The following is a 16,692-nucleotide window of genomic DNA, read 5'->3' as shown; positions in this document are numbered from 1 at the left end:
TACTAAGTGAACAATTATCTTTCTTACTGCCCACTCAATAACGAATCCCCCTTAAAGATACAATGTTTTGGGGAATGTGATTTTTTTCTTTCCTTACTGGTACAAGTGTTAAGTAAGACAATTTCAGAGTACTTAGGTGGGTGGGGAATGGGAGGTGCCTGGAAAACAGAAAATGCAAAAGGTATTGAAAGTAAAATCCCTTCCTGCTTGAGGCACTGTTATACATTAAAATATAACTCCAGTGAGATGGATTGCTCAGCAGTTCATGCAAGTGTTTAACAGTTTTTTGTCTCCAGATAATCGCTTCCCTGTGGAACAGCAATCAGATTTGGTTATTCTATCATTTCTGCATTCATAGAATTGCTCTCCAAAAGGGCTGGAGCTGTACCAGATGTTCATGATATCCACATGACAAAACGTTACATGCAATAAATTTCAAGTGATAATTCTGCATTCACTGATTACTATTGAAACTTGACCCATGGCCGGCCACTCTTTTCAACATACATTTTCAATGTTCAGGGATCCATTTACTTTAAACAATATACATTATACTATCAAATGAACTTGACCTTCGGAAGACTAATGCTATTGAATGGGTTTGTGCAGAAAACAGAGTAAATGATGTAGGAAGGCCTACTTTAGTTCAAAAGTAACTGGATGTTAATCCTTAAAGTTGCATGAATAATGTTAGGCATAATTGTTGAGGCATTACTAAATGACTTGGTTTCACAACAATTGCCCCATAGGCGTTTGAATTTTCCAACTTCAGAAGTTCTTGTTCTCGGTCTGATAAAATGAAAGGCACTTAGTCATATTTGTAAAAGTCCCCATCTGTGAACAGTATATGAAGGAATTACTCTGGAAATAAATGGTCATACCTGTGATGGTATAAAACCAGAAGTTATGTTCGCAATAGACTATAGTCTACAGGAGTCATATATTAAAGTGACTGAATCAAAGCTGTGTCTGAAACATGTCAAATTGATTTTTAACATATATGGACCCATGGAAATACCTTCATGGTGGTGTAACTTATCCTGCTTAGCATAAGTGGGTGCACAAGTGTCACCTATGAACTGTAATATAAAAGTACAATTAACTAGAATGGGATGAAAGTCCATGAGTTCCTCGCATCGAAGTGAACACTGCTTTTTCAACCCTCAGCCTTCAGTCTATTAGTGTAATAATTTCTACAGGGAGGTAACGCTTTAAAATAATGTGTCAACTGCCCACCTATAATTAATTGAGGCGGGTCAATAAGCAGGAAAGGGAGAATTCTGGATGTTACCACTCAGTTGAGATCATTACGAAAGGCTGCACTACAAGAATATGTAAGATCTCAATATTTGCACATTTAGTCAAATATAAGTATCATTACAGAAAGCGAAACACATTAGTTCATAATGTGAATTAGCAAAACCCAAACCAGGATAAATGTGCCTTTAACAAAATAAGCCAGCCACTGCACATCTGGAGGTCAATCAAATAATAGTAAATATGTACTAAATACAGAATGGGCCACTACCATCTAGCCCTCTCTGAAGATCAAGCAGAAAAGAAAAAGATAGCTGGTTCTTCCCCAAAAAACTCTTCTGTTTTTTAATGCTCAGAAGAATGAAAACACACAATTTTCAAAGCACAACATTTGGAAAAAGCAGCACTGAACAATTACAGTGAGCCAATCAGCTATCAATTTAAAATAACTTCTACTTGTACATTACCTGCACTGGTTAACAGTGCACATAATTTATTGCACAGAAAATATGGTTTATTTTATTAATGCAAAACGTGAGAATAACAGTAAACTGTATTTACACATAACAAAACATTGATGTGTTAATAGAGGCTCGGCTGAGTGGCCTTGCAGTGTTGCGACATCAGAACATCCTTTACTAGAGAAGCTAGAGAAACATTGTTTTGTTACATGCATATGGAGACCACTGTTTGCAGCAGAATTTGAATGATATCTGAAAGTAAAATAAAACATGAATGTGCACAGCCCGTTCACAGCAAAATAAACATGCCCCCCTATTGTAATGCAGCCTAGTTATGCTAACTAAAGCAAATCTAAATTAGGCACGTTAATGTTAATACAAAGTAGAACCTCTCAAATGCAATCGACATTGCTAAACAGTATATTTGCGAAAAGGTGAAGACTACAGTGAGGGTCAGATGAGGACAACATGACGAGAAGGCAGCTTAAATTTTAGAGGGAAGGGAGGTCTATCAAGGGTTCTTCCTAGGCTCTCTCCTCTAAACCATCTCACGTTAATGATTTGAGCATCCCACATACAAGCTACAAATTATGTTCTTAGAATTAGCAGGTAGGTGAGTTAAGGGTTTGGAGTCAGATGAGCATGCAATGACTTTCAAGTCTATTGTGCCTTACATAAAACTGTGATCAATAAAAAGAAGACAAATTTTAGAGGCTTGTAAAAAAAACTAGAAGTTTGCCAGGGAGAGTTTTTAATTCGGATTCAGCTGAACACAGACGTGTTATATTTAGGTCTTTTGTCACTTAGAGGAAGATAAGGTAGTCCATTCTAGAGATTCACAAAACATTTCATCATGTCCTCATGCATGGCTGCATCTGCAGTGGACTTTTCAGGGCTGAATGAAGCCCTAATTCTGAAACGATTTGTGCCAGATATTCAGTGACACTACTGATGTACAAGCAAAAGTGTATATTTATTCAATTCGTCAAGAACATGTCTAGGATCAGGGAAACCTTGGTGCAGAGCAGGCAAACAGATTTTGCCTTGCTCTTGCACATTTAAAAAGCAATTGTTGTGAACTGCAGATGTGAAGGCCCGAAGTAAAGAGTCGTGGTTCGAGCACCTCCAAATGGAAGACAGGAAATTCTGATTTAGTCCCTTTTACATCAATGTCTGATAAAGATACCCTATTACAAGTGTGTTTATTTGCTGGTTGTCGATGTGCCGGTCTAGTCCTCTTGAAGTCATTTGAAATAAAGCCTTTCTTCATTAATGATGGATCCTCAAGGGTTTGCAGAAGGGTGACCTTTCCAGCCATAAGTTAAAATCTAACTCTTTAAACTATATGAGGTACTTTTCCGAAATACCCTTAACTTGAGCTTTCCCTAATAGAGATCATCTATGCGTAGGTCCAGAATCTGAAAAGAAATGGTATTTGTCAATGTTATTTGTTCATTATGCAGCCTCTTTGTGTTTGCTATCCAGCAGCATTCTTCCTTAGTTCAGCCATACAGCCACTACTAGAATGACACTGTAGGATGTTTGCAGAGCTTTTGGAAATGTATCTCATCCTGCCCCTTTCTTTAAAGTATTAATGAAAATATGTTTTTTTTAATAACTGGAGAAAATAGTCACTTGTTTTGACTATGTGGAATTTCAGACTTATCATTCATTATTATGTATCTTGAGTTTTTGTAGATAGAGGTCTAAATGCTTGCAAGACTTGTTCAGAGTTAAGGGGAAATTTCTGGATTGGCACTAAAATGGAATGGCTTTACTTGGCATTGGAAGAACAACAGTATGGCAGCAATCTAATGCCATGGGGGATAGAACGCAACAGCAAGTGATTGATGTGTAAGATGTGTGGTTGAGCATATTTAAATGTTTCCAGTGCTGCAGAATCTTCCCCCGGTCAGCAGTTTATACCTTAGTTTTCAGAGCTGGGAGATTTGGACATATTTACAAGACATGTATTCTATCTTGACAGAAATGCAGACAATTAGGGGGGAGCCAGTGGAGCTAAACATTATCTTATCTTTTACGAAGATAAGTTTATTTAGACCTTCATCCAAGAAACACACTAAAATATTTACCAAAAAAAACAAAAACAAAAACAAGAATCATAAAATCTCCTAGCTAAATTTGCTCTTCTTTACCAAACAAAAAACCCTAACAATTCCATCATGGCATTGCCCTCAATAAAACGTTCTGCGATCTTATGCTTGATTAACAATAAAAAAACCTCCAATTACGCAAATTACGCACACAGCATTATGGAACAGTATGTTAAATAAGAGTTTCAAAGCCATTCAACACCCCATAGAGCATTAAACTAGGCTTTAAAATTCTCTATCCGTCCGTTCAAAAAATAAAAACAGTCAAATAAAATATGATCCTTTGTACAATTCATTTGCAACACGCAATAACAAACCCCAGCACTTTAGTTTAGCCATCACTGTACAAGAATAAATGGAGCTAAGACCAATCCTAAATCTAAAAATGTCTATCTCATTTCATAACGAACCAAAGAGCATAGACACGGAAATGAAGGGGGTTTAAACCAAGTGTCTCACAAGTGGTCTGTGGACTTTCTAGTTAACAAGGTGTACCTATGATCCTTAACTTGAGATTTTGTCCATTGTTAGATGCACTTTTCTTTTGAGTGGATAACAGGTATGGAGATAATGGTAGAGTCACAGAAAAAGTATTCTTCAGCATTTAGAAAATCTCTACTTAGACTTGCAACCTATCTTAATTTACTTTTCAGAATCTCATCTATACAATAAGAAGCCTCCTTACCCTCACCCGAAACTGATAGTTTGCTCCAAAATGTCAAAGGGGCTCTCTCCGAGATGATAAACCATGACATCAGCCAGGTTTCCAGCCTTATTGCTTGGACCATAGCTGATTTGAGTAGATTCAATACAAGTCTTAGAAACTGCACTTCAATGTTTTCCCAATCCTGCATGACGTTCAAAAATAAAATTTCTGATCCCTATAAAAAGCTTACTCTGGACCAATACCTTAAAAGTAGTAAGGACTCCAACTAATATCTAACCCCCTCATAGTGTCTCCTAAATTTGCATAGAAGAAGTGCATGCCAAATGTGTATACGCATCTACCTTATCGATTTTTGCTATACCTAGATCCCACTTAAATCCATTTTTCCCACACACCAGTATTTAGTTTTATCCATATTTACCACTAACCACTTTTTTCTACAGCAGCAAGCAAATGCATCCAATTTCCTCTGAAGGCTTATCTGAGTCCTATCTATAATTACAAGGTTGTTCGCATAAAGTAAACATGCTATGTGTTGACATCCTATTTAGTGCTACAGATGATCTGTGAAGAAGATTGAAGAATTGTCTCGAGCACAGCAGTGGTGGTACATGGAGGATGCCAAGAAGCCATCTAAGCATTCAATGAGGGAGATGTTAAGGGACTTGTTGACTAAGAATCTAAAATACCTAATAGTATAAAATGAGCCAGTAGCAGCAAAGTGAGCAGTAAAGGGTTTAAGCTGGTTTAACACTTACTAAACAATACGGCAGCTTAATTGATATAGTTTGGTCTCCAAAGAAGGGGGATAGGAGTTCTCAAATCAATCAATCAATCATTCAGAGTACTTGTAGAGCACGCTACTTACCTGTAGGAGTCTCAAGGCGCTGAGGGGAGGGGGGGGGTGCTGCTACTGCTCAAAGAGCCAGGTCTTGAGGAGTCTTCTGAAGGTGGGTAGGTCTTGGGTCTGTCGTATGTGGGTAGGGAGTGTGATCCAGGTCTTGGCGGCGAGGTAGGAGAAGAATCTGCCGCCGGAGGTGGTTCGTTGGATGCGGAGGACAGCAGCGAGTGCGAGGCTGGCGGAGTGGAGCTGGCGGGTGGGGGTGTAGAAGCTGAGTCTGCTGTTCAAATGCAAAATACCAGCAATGTACTATGCCTGGTGAATGTCCCCTTCCCAATTATCCAACTTGAAATAAACCTTTATTGCCTACCAGATGAAAATAAAACTACATCTGACATGTACGCCACAATATTTGACTTTTGCACATGAAAATTATTTCGCCTGGTAAGAACCAACGTATATGGCCTAATTAGTGCCCTTTCCTTGTAGTGGAAATCAGACTTAAGGAAGTGACAGAGCGCTGTGTAAAATGTAAATTTGTGTGAGAAATAAACATAAGGGTTAAACATATAACATTAGGAGGAGGTATATTAGTATAGATAGCACAATTCATACTTTGTCTTTACCAGGATGGACTGGAAAAAAAACCATAATGCGGGTAGGTTTTTGTCAAATCAGAGAAAGTCAAATTGAGTGTTATACAAAAAAAGCCAATTATGTGTATAGAAATGCATATCCTAGATTAAATTTAATTGCATCATTTTATTTTTAAAAATGCGCAGTTTATAGGTATAATGTGCTAACATGTCTATTCTTTCTCTAGATTAGCCTGATTATTCCAATTACGTACCTGCTATTTTGGGCATTCCTACTCATCTTCAGTTTTTACTCGGAACCAGTCGTCTGCGGAGTTGGTCTTATAATCATATTGACAGGAGTACCTGTCTTTTTTCTGGGCGTATATTGGAGAAACAAACCAAAATGCATAAATAGTTTTATTGGTGAGGACCAATTTTACTTTACAGTACAAAACATCATATAATCTCCTTCCTTTGAAATGTCAAGGGTGATATATTGTTTTAACACCAGAAAACATCTGTAGTATAATGTAGGGGTTTGCTTAGTATTTTTATGCCAACAAAGTTCACAATTTTCGTTAATTTCTGAAGTTTGCACAATGCTTTGATAAACCCTTTCATAGTTTATGTGTATTGCAAAGTAATTTTCACCTCATGGCGAGAACATTTTCACTCTAGTTAAATCCAGTAAAGATGTATATAGATTGTTTTGTATCCAAGTTTATCAGTGTTTTCTATGTACAGTTGCAAAAGGAAGTGGAATGTATCCTTTCAAATTTATCTGCATGGGGTGTAGTGTTGCAAAAGGCCGGATTTTCACACAGATGTGGAGAATGGGTAAATCGTTGAAACTTTGTGAGAGTGCAAAGTTGTCTACAGAACTTCAATAAGGTATGAAATAAAACTACAACTATCACATAACCTTACAATTTGCCTTAGGACATCCCCTGACCAGTAACTGTAGGACCAGGGGAGTTATCAATTGTGAGATCAGGATCAACCACGCAGGCAACTACTCCACTTATACATTATCATCACGCAGCGGCTATTCTAACGCCACCACAGTGAATCTTTCTTAACTATTTTAATTCATGTTGTGGCACACATGTTTGCTAAAACTGGGAATTAAGTGGCACTACTAGAGTCCTGCAATATATTCTCTATAGTTTCAACAATGAAGAAGCCAGCCACAGTTTGCTTGGCTGCACTGGGAAATCCAACCAGACAGTTTAATAGGGCATTTAGGATCAATTGTCAACAAAGCCCTAATTAAAGTATATCAGAGCAACAAAATGTGCTTCATACCAATTATGATATTCACCTATTGCCTCGTGCTCTGTCAGTTACCATAGTAAGTTTAAGTCTTAATTAGGTCACAAATATAAAGCAATAGATTTCTTTTTAGGAGTTGGGAAAATTGATGACTTTTGGAATTATGAAAATCCCCAGAAGTAAATAAGGATTTTCTTCTTTTCTTTGCAAATTGTGGGATTCTATGCAAATTTTTACTGGCTCATCCATATTCCACAGAACCTGCTACATAAAGGTGTACATATAGCAGTTATGGACATCAGTATGAGCAAAAAAAAAAATTCTCGACCAAGAATAATTTTTTTCAGGGGAAGAAAACCTCCATTGCCTCATGCGCACACAAAATAAGGGGATGGCAAAACACTTTACCATTCTTGAAACAATTGTTCTTAACTTCAATACAAGTAACTTCACATGCATTTTCAAAGTGGGAATGGCTATGTATAATGTTTGGGAACACTCACAAGTGCCCTACTTTGTAACTGTTCTAAACATTTTGCAGAGTCCGTTGCACCTGCCAACACTGTCATCAATCAATTAAGTGACTTGTAAAGTGTGACTACTCACCCATAAGTGTCTCAAGGCACTGGCGGATGGGGGGGTTGGTGGCGGTGCTGATCCATCGAAGGCACTGTGGTTTAGTCAAACAGCAAAGTTGTGAGGTCCTTCCTGAAATGAGGCAGTGATGATGATTGCCTGAGGTGGAGAGCAGGGTGTTCCATGTCTTTCCCGAGGGGTAGAAGGATCTTCCTCCGGATTTAGTCTTGCCCATAATCTCCCTAATTCTACCCACACACCTGTGCCCAAACAAGTGCAGAAAATCTGGAATTATTACCCAGTTGTAAAATTAATTTCTCGTTTGAAAATCCTGATTCCCACATTGGAAGTGAAATCTGCAGTCAGGCATTCCTCATTCTGTGAATCAATACTCGAGGATTCTAATTAAACTTTGTGCCTGTCACTTAAGTGTGTAAAATGTTGTGTGTAATGATCCTGTCATGGTCCGTGTCTATTCAGAAGATTGCTACAGTCATATAAAACACAGGCTGCATCTTCCGCTGGTCACATTGAAAAGGTAGTAAGTGAAAAGTACCACGTCCCTACAATGTGAGGCAACATACATATAAGGAAACTAAAAATAAACAATTAAATATTAAACAAAGCAGAGTGCAAATCCTAAACACAAAAGGCATGAACAATAGGCAGAAATATGCACTGTGTAGATGTATGCATTCTCCAATGAATCTGGCACTTAGTACTTTGTTTAAGATTAAAGGTTGCATCTCATCAACCATTAGAATGCTAGTTTTCCAACAATACAGGCCTAAAGCGGTATCAGCTACATAGCTCAATAAAAATATAACTTCCTTATAGGAAGGAATAACATTGAAAAAAACGGAGCAACTAGAATAACTCTGCATTGAGGGTTTTAAGAGAACTTGGAAAATGTTGAGAAACTTTTAACATTTTAATTGACAATCCTGCACAACCTATAAACAGAATGTATATAGAACTTTTGGTATTTGTGAATCTCCTCTGACAACAGTGTATTGTAAACTTGTATCCACAGATTAACGGTTACACCAATTTGGAGGCTACACATGTATCACATAAATAACGTGGTGTATACACATTTAACCCACTGCACTATTGTCTGTGTCCACTTTGTGTCAGTTATTGCTACTGTGTTAATATTACTGTTTGAAGCCTGGCAAAGAAATGTCCATTTTTTGTAACACGTATTTTTATTTATTACTTAACAATGATAGAGTGCGATCCAATTTCTTCAAGGATAGCAAAACAATCTCAAAAATGTAATCAAGACCAAAATCTGTGTGTCATAAAGAATAGTTTATTTGCTTATCTAAACAAATCTTTAAACGTACCATCTGTCAGAATACATTATATCGCATCTCTAAACCAACATCTAAAAGTCAAAAATTTTATTTGATTTGTAGTTTTGAGTTGAATATCACGTGGCACAGCATTTGCAGTTCGTTAATTGCAGCCCAATGATGTCTTTACGTAGTCCAAATGTATACATTTTTGTTAATAAGATGAATTACAGAGCCGTGTTTGGTTTTTTTTTTTCTGCAGAGTCCATGACATACTGTGGCCAGAAGATTTGCTATGTGGTATATCCCCAGGACGATGCACCAACAGAAGACATCATACCTTACAATAATTCAGAAGTTGCAGAAAATGAAATTTCACTAAAGAAAAAATAAAATATTCTAATAGAAATAGCTTTTTTTGTTTCCAGGTTGATTTTTATAAAAAATACTTTAAGACAAAACGTGTTTAGGATAGAGAAATTCACAAAGTAAGGCACTCCTTCACCCAGAACTCGTGTTATAGAACACCAACATGTTCTTGGATTTTCCTAAAAAATAAAACCAGAAAGTAGTCGTTTATTATTTCGATTTTCAATCGGAGTTTTACCTCTGGCCACTACTTAAAAAGCGTCAAACAAGGAGAAATGGTTGCATCTTATTGGTGCTTTGAAGATGACGTGGCAGCTATTTATAGGCCTTCCTCAGTCATAAACCATTCAGTCACAAAACAATACGCTGGGTCTGATTCACAAAGCGCCTCAGCATTCGTGGCGGAGGCCCCACAGTCATGGCGGGGGTCCTGCACTCGTGGCGGGACCTCGGTACTGCAATTACCCATTGCAGAGGTCACGCCACAAGTGTGCGGTCCCCGCAACAAGTGCAGGCCCCCTGATAAGACTGCGGGGCCTCCGCCACGAGTGCGGAGGCCCTTTGTCTTTGTGAATCGGGCGCTTTGTCTTTGTGAATCGGCTCCTTTGTCATGTAGCATGCAAGTGGGATCTAGGAAAGCTAGCATTTTAGGGCTTACCCGCCTCTTGAACATTTTGGCACTTGTGTATTCTTAAAATGTGGTACCTCAGTGTAGAGGCTCAGCTGACAATTGTTTTTAAAGTCCTAAAGATTAGCTAATATGCCAAAGTTCGTACAAGAACGCAGTATTGTTCTGAGGCAGTAGTGCTGTCTCTAATCAGCTTCTAGTATAAATAATAGATTCACAACAAAGGAGTGTTGGTTCCACTGGAGAAATAATACTCATGGTGCCTCTTGTGCCAGAAGGAGTAAAACCCTGAAGATGAAGAAATTAGAGTCCAAGTCTACAAAATACGAAGTCAGCAACTTAACCACTTAAGCCCTTGAGTCCTTACAAATTTTAGGCCTGTCACTTAGAGTTGTTCTGATTGACAGAGTCCATTGGCACAGTCTGTCAAGCATTATGTTAAAAACACTACCCCCATTACCAGGAAACCCATAATCCCGAGCGAAATGACTTAAAAAACCACAAAAAAGAATGTGGAGACAGAGGAGGATTGACCAGGTGAGATCTACAAAGGTATGTCAGGGGATATGAGAGGAAGGGTCACACCAACCATCTCAACCCTAGAAAAGTGGGAATTTGTGACAGTTTTTTTTTTATGTTCCCCTCAATCCAGTCTTTCCAACACCACATTCTTTACTCATTACTCAGACAGTCACAAGATGATCTGTTTGCCTAGAACCAAGATCCAAAGATGTTGGGACCAGCTAGGTTGGATGCACATGGCCATCTAGAGTAGCGCAAAGATTTGTTCAGTGAACATCAGGGCCCATATTATGTACATTGTGTGTTTTCATTCTTTGTGCCGGCCACACCTTTTAAAGGGTGCGCCAAACGCAAAAAATGATTATGCTCCCTATTATGGGGAATGCGCTCCCCCCAGGGTAGACGCAAGCTTGTGCTGCCTTGGGGCAGCGCCTTCCAGTGAAAAATGGAGTGGCTGCTTTCAAGCCACTCCGTGTTTTCACTGTGCACTTTAAAGGGCATTAGAGATCCTCTTGCAGGCGGGTGCAGTCAGCGACTGCACCTGCCTGCAAGGGGATGTCTAGGGGGATCCATAGGACCCCCTTTTCCCCTTCAACAGGGCTGCTCTCTGGTGGTGCACTGTGAGTGCGCCTTCTGACAGTTTATTTGCCCCTGCACCCGTGCCTGTAATACGTTGGGGGCACAGAGGCAAAGGGATTCCCTCATTTGCATGGGGCACTCCCCCTTGCAAATGAGGGAATACCCCCTGAAGCTAGCACTGGCACTTTATGTACGCCAGCACTATTGGTATTACAAAAGGGGCTGCAGAAGTGTTTTGCAACCCCTTCTGTAAAACCAAAGTGCCCTGGGTGCACAAAGTGGGCGCAAACGCAGGGGGACTTTCTGTAATATGGCCCCAGACCATTTTCACAAGCATTTCTTGTTCAAGTGGTGCCCACCCTCTCCTTTTATCATGGTCTCTTTGAATTTATGGAGCATAAGGCACCTCCAACAACTCTGATAAAAATCACTCCCATTATATATTGACCTTTCCAGAAACATACATTGCTATCTACAAAACCTTTGCACCAAAAGCACTGTTTTCAAAATGATCATGACATTGACCTGGATTTACCGCCCAAATTTCTACAAATGGAGTTAGACCAGCAAATTGACCAAGTCATAGTTAAAACAGGCTGATGTAATAGACAGCAAAAAAGTGATGGTGAGAATGAACGCCCCTTAATGAGGCCACAAACAGCCTTTGTGGACAAAGGAGCCATGTCTGGCCATAGCCACAACAATTAAGGTGACTCACTTAGACAGCAAACGTGTTGATTGGAAATGCTTAAATGAATCTGTGCCAGTTAGGGTGCATTCCATATTATTTTTTGGGTGATGCTTTATAACAGCCATGTCTATGCAAAAATGAAGTTGTTGACAAGGTTTATCCCTGTCAAGGTTGCCGATGTGATGGAAGTGAATCCCCAAGGCCTGTTCGTCTGAAGTCCACTTTAAAAAGGTAATTTTTCAACGCCCACTGGACAACTACTGGGTGGATTAATAACACCATAAACAACCACCTTTGATCGTTGCTCTGTTTCCCAATCTCGATGCTAGGGCCAAGGAATCTGCAAGACAGTCATATTGAGCCTTCCAGTGAGACAACTGGTATGCACAAAGCCATTAGGGTTGAAGCTCTATCAATCTCAGCATTAAGGTTCTTTTGGTGGAGGTAAACATCATTGTCCTATTCAATACCGCTATGGCTCACATAAAGTGGAAGTTCTTTCTCAATGTAATGCATAGCTTGCCATTATTTAGAAAAGGCATCAACAAAAGTTAGATGCTAAGAAACAAGAGAGAGCTTTTGCAATAACAGAGCTGCCACAGAGGTCCAAATTAGCCAGATATAAAAAAAACAGGTATATAATACAAATAGATGTATCCCATGAACAGGATGGCCCAATACACTTTGTGTGTGACCATTCAAGTGAAAGTAGAAATTTGTACTGACAGAGATTACCTTCCAACCAAAGAAGCGCCTAATGTGTGCTACATGCTACTATATTTTTCATAGCCAGTCTTTCACCTCGATGGCAGACAAAACAACAAATAAATGTTCAACATGGTAGACATTTCTTTAGCTTGTAAAGTCCAAGTACGATGTATGAGAGCTCACCAGAGAATCTGGTTTATGAAATTCAACAGGATTTACTCAGTGAGGTTTGAATCATTGTGAATTCCATTTGGTTAGCTTCTACATTTATTCTATCATTCAAATAATTATCTTCAAAGTTAAGTATGTTCACATGAAAAACAAACTGTGTGTATCTTGAAATTAGAAATTAGTTCTGAACCCCCACCTCTCAAAACACAAACAAAAGAACGCTAGGAATTATTAGAAAGAGAAGAAGGTACTTGCCTTCGGTAACGTTCTTTTTTGTGGATGCTCTAACCAAAGATTCCTTACCGTTAGATTCTTCCACAGGTGTCAAACTGGACCTGGAACCTTTTCAGTACAGTGCTCCCACATGCTGAGCAAATCTGTGGTGCCCTCGTACTGCCCCAGAATACATAAAGCCACATATAATCATCACCCATGTACCAATGTCAGTTTCTGGCTTAACTCTTTCCACACCTTTGAATGTGGATCTCAAAACATTTGGCGGTACCAATGTACAGGCCACTAATTTACAACCATTTTAGATGGTAAGAAGAGTCCACTCCACAGAACAAGGAGGTGAGAGGTCAGTGTGGAACCTGCAGTTAGAAAGAGTATGCATCAGAAAGCACGTTACTGAAAGTAAGTAACCAGTTTTTCTGATGGATACTTCTAATCGCAGATGCCTTTGGATTAGATACCAAAGCAGTACCTCTCAAAGGTGCAGGGTCTGTGAAGTGGTCTAAGACCAAGAAGTCATGCAGGACTTAACAGGTGAAACACCCTTCCTTTCTTAACTGGCTGTCAAGATGGTAGTGCTACATGAATGTGCTCACTGATGCCCATGTCACAGTCTTGCGAATGTCACGGAAAGGCACTCTGATGGCCAAAGCAGTGGTGGCAGCCTTGGCTCTAGGGGATTGGGGCGGGCCCTTAGGCCTTCCAGTGGCCACTTTCTGGCCAATGTGTAGCAGATCTTAATGCAAGGGACTAGTCTCACCTTGATAGATTCCTTTTCTGCACCGCATTACCTTTCTTTGAACCTGATCTTTAATGCAATCGATGCATGAGCTTAAAGCCCTTTTGGGGTCTCGCCAATGGAGTCTCTCCTCTTTCAAGGGATCAGGTGCCGCAAAGAGCACAGGGAGGATAATACATTACCTACATGAAAAAAAGTTATGAATTTTGGCAAGAATGTCGCCCTGGCCCACTGTGCCAGTTAGTCCAGGGACAGGTGGTGCAGAACAGTTGTACAAAGAGAGCCTGAAGCTCACTCATGCGATGAGCCAAAGTGAGCGCAACGAGGAATAAAGTCTTGAGGGCCAGAAGAAACAATGAGCAGCTGAGGGTCAACTTGAAAGGAGTAGACATGCTAAATTTCAGAACCAAATTAAGGTCCCACCATGGTATTACAACTGGTCTGAGAGGAAACTTGGATGGCAAGGCTTAAAAAAGAATTGTGTCACAACAGTTGACTTGAAGGGCATTTGGTCCGGGAAATGTAGAAAGAGCCAATAAATAACCTTTAATAGTGCCCACTGAAAGGACTTGGTGGGCCAAAGACAAAACAAATAACAAAATATTCAACAGTTTGGCATGTAAACGATTTGTCCTGCCAACTGCACACCACGCCAGAAATATGTCCCAGCACCTGACGTAAATAGTCTTCATAGAAGGATGCCTGGCAGCAAGGAAGACAGCCACAATTTCAGTTTACAAATAAATTGCATTGCTCAAACACCACTGATGGAGATGTAGATCCTACAGGCTCAAGTGGAGAACCCTGATCTGCTGCTGCAACAGAAGATCTTCCTAAAGGGGTGGTCTTTTTGGGGCTCAGACATAAAAGCACAGAAGGTTGAGGTACCACACTCTCCAGGCCAAGTTAGCAGCTACTAGAGTGACTTGAGCACAGTAATTCCTAATTTCCTTCAGAACTTTGGAGAGCAGACTTAGAGGCAGGAGGCATACAGTCCTGTAGTCCACTTTAGCCGAAATGCATCTCCTGAGGGGAGCCTTTGTGGGAACTCCAACGTGCAAAAGTATGGACACTGAGTTCTTGACGGTGGGAATGAGATCTAGCCAGGATTCCCCCAACTGTGAGAAGATGCCCTGTGTCCCTTTGGTGTGCAGCTGCCATTTGTGATACACCAGGGACCACCAGCTGAGCTTGTCTGCCATGCCATTCAAGATTCATGGCAGGTGGCAACATGGTGGTTGTGCTGTGCTATGACTTGTACCAGTCTCCCTTTAGTGGTCTTAAGGAAGGCCTTCAAAGCCAGACGAATGGCCAGTAACAATAACTCCAAAAGATTGATGTCTGGGTTTCTACAGGAGACCAAAGTGCTCTAATCTCCAGATCTTCCAGTTGATCTTTCCAACTCAGCAGTGACACATCCATCAAGACACCTATGAGCTGCTGTCACTGAGATCCAAGGCTGAATTATCAGACTCATAGCTTGAATGTCCTTGACTCAATGTGATGGAGGAAAGGACATACATTGTACACTGTTCAAAACAGCTCCTATAAACTCTATGACGAAGTCAGGTGGTACTTTGGCTCATGGATTGAGAACCCAATGATGTCAGAATGGGATGTTCATAATTGTCTGCAGGTGGTCTAAGATTGACTTTGGCAAGGCCATCCTTCAACACCGAGTTAAAGAGGTAGGGGGAAACTGGAATCCTCACCCTCCAAAGGGGCAATGGTAAGGCCGAAAGGAAGCACAACAAACTGAAATTGGCACCTGAAAAGGCCAACCTTGAACTGCAGCTGCTCGATAGGTACATAAAAGTATGCGTCCTACAGGTCTAAGGTTACCATCCAGACGCCTGGATCCAAGGCAGACAGAAACTGGGCCATTGTGAGCATTATGAATTTGTACTTCCATAGGAAGACATTTAGAGAGCGAAGATCTAAACTAGGATGAAAACCTCCATCCTTCTTTGGCAAAAGGAAAAAGCGGGAGTAACATCCTGTCCCTATTTCTGAGTTTACAACCCTGTTTATGTCTCCTTTGGACAGTATACCTTACACCTCTTGCAGTAACAGGGAAAGGAGCTCCTCTGAAATCCACTCTGGTGTGGGAGGAAGCTGTAGCTGTTCAGATATGAATGGAAGAGCATAGCCTACTGAATGATCCGGAGGAGCCATCTGTCAGATGTGATGGTTTGCCTCACTCAGAGAAAGTGATTGATCATACTTCCACCGGGCAGTTATACACCACCAAGGGCAAACTAAAGTGGCTTGGATGCTGATGCTGCAGGGGAGGGGTACTTGCAAGAACGTTGCCTTTGGTGATGTTAATGTTGCCTGCCAGATCCCTGTCCCTGACCACAGAAAGATTGAAGTGACTGCAGTGGGAACAGGTGGCCCTGGTGTAGACCAAAACTTTGGAGTGGCTTGAAAAGGCAGGAAGTTATGGGGTAACGGTCTAGCAGGGGTGGAAAGGCCCAAAGAACAAACTGTGGCCCAACATTCCTTTAAGCGTTCTGTGGCAGAGTCAGCAATGTTTTGCAAATTGGCGAGATTCATCGAAAGGCATATCCATAAGGATTGCCTGCACATATAAAAAGGATGTGGATAGCATCCACACATAGCTAAAAAACACACTAGTGCTGACTGATTAGTCCAAGCATTCTGTAATATCCAGACCAGCACAAATGATGTACTTGGCCACATTTTGACCATCTTAAATAAGGAGGGCCTATGTTCTCCTGGGGCCCTGGGCAAGATCTTGCTGGTCCTATCCCAGAGGGCATGCATTTACTACCCTAAGAGGCATGCTGCATTAACCAACCTCAAGGCTAGACTGGCCGAAGACAGTATCCGTTTTCTGAAAGCCTCAATAATTTTTTACTCCTTGTCTGGGCTGTTGTGGGAACTTAATCAGGGCTCACCTTCTAGGTGGAAGCTTGGAGTAGCAAACTCTCAGAAGTAGGATGTTGTGCATGAAAATCAAGGTT

At 40.5% G+C, this 16,692-nt stretch overlaps 1 protein-coding gene across 2 annotated transcripts in view; it reads left to right on the top strand.

Moving 5' to 3' along the window:
- The window catches only part of SLC7A10 (solute carrier family 7 member 10), a 524,312-nt gene extending 514,837 nt beyond the window's left edge, over positions 1–9,475 (top strand). For both annotated transcript variants that reach the window (XM_078669294.1, XM_078669295.1), the window contains 2 exons: positions 6,164–6,341; positions 9,327–9,475. In XM_078669294.1, the coding sequence (XP_078525420.1) occupies positions 6,164–6,341; positions 9,327–9,457 (309 nt within the window). In that variant the 3' untranslated portion in view covers positions 9,458–9,475. The remainder of the gene's footprint in view (positions 1–6,163; positions 6,342–9,326) is intronic.
- The last annotated feature ends 7,217 nt before the right edge of the window (positions 9,476–16,692 follow it).

Source organism: Lissotriton helveticus, chromosome 12, assembly GCF_964261635.1.
Source record: "Lissotriton helveticus chromosome 12, aLisHel1.1, whole genome shotgun sequence".
NCBI lineage: Eukaryota > Metazoa > Chordata > Amphibia > Caudata > Salamandridae > Lissotriton > Lissotriton helveticus.
Note: the sequence above shows the minus strand (reverse complement) of the source record. Positions and strands in the feature narration are given on the sequence as shown.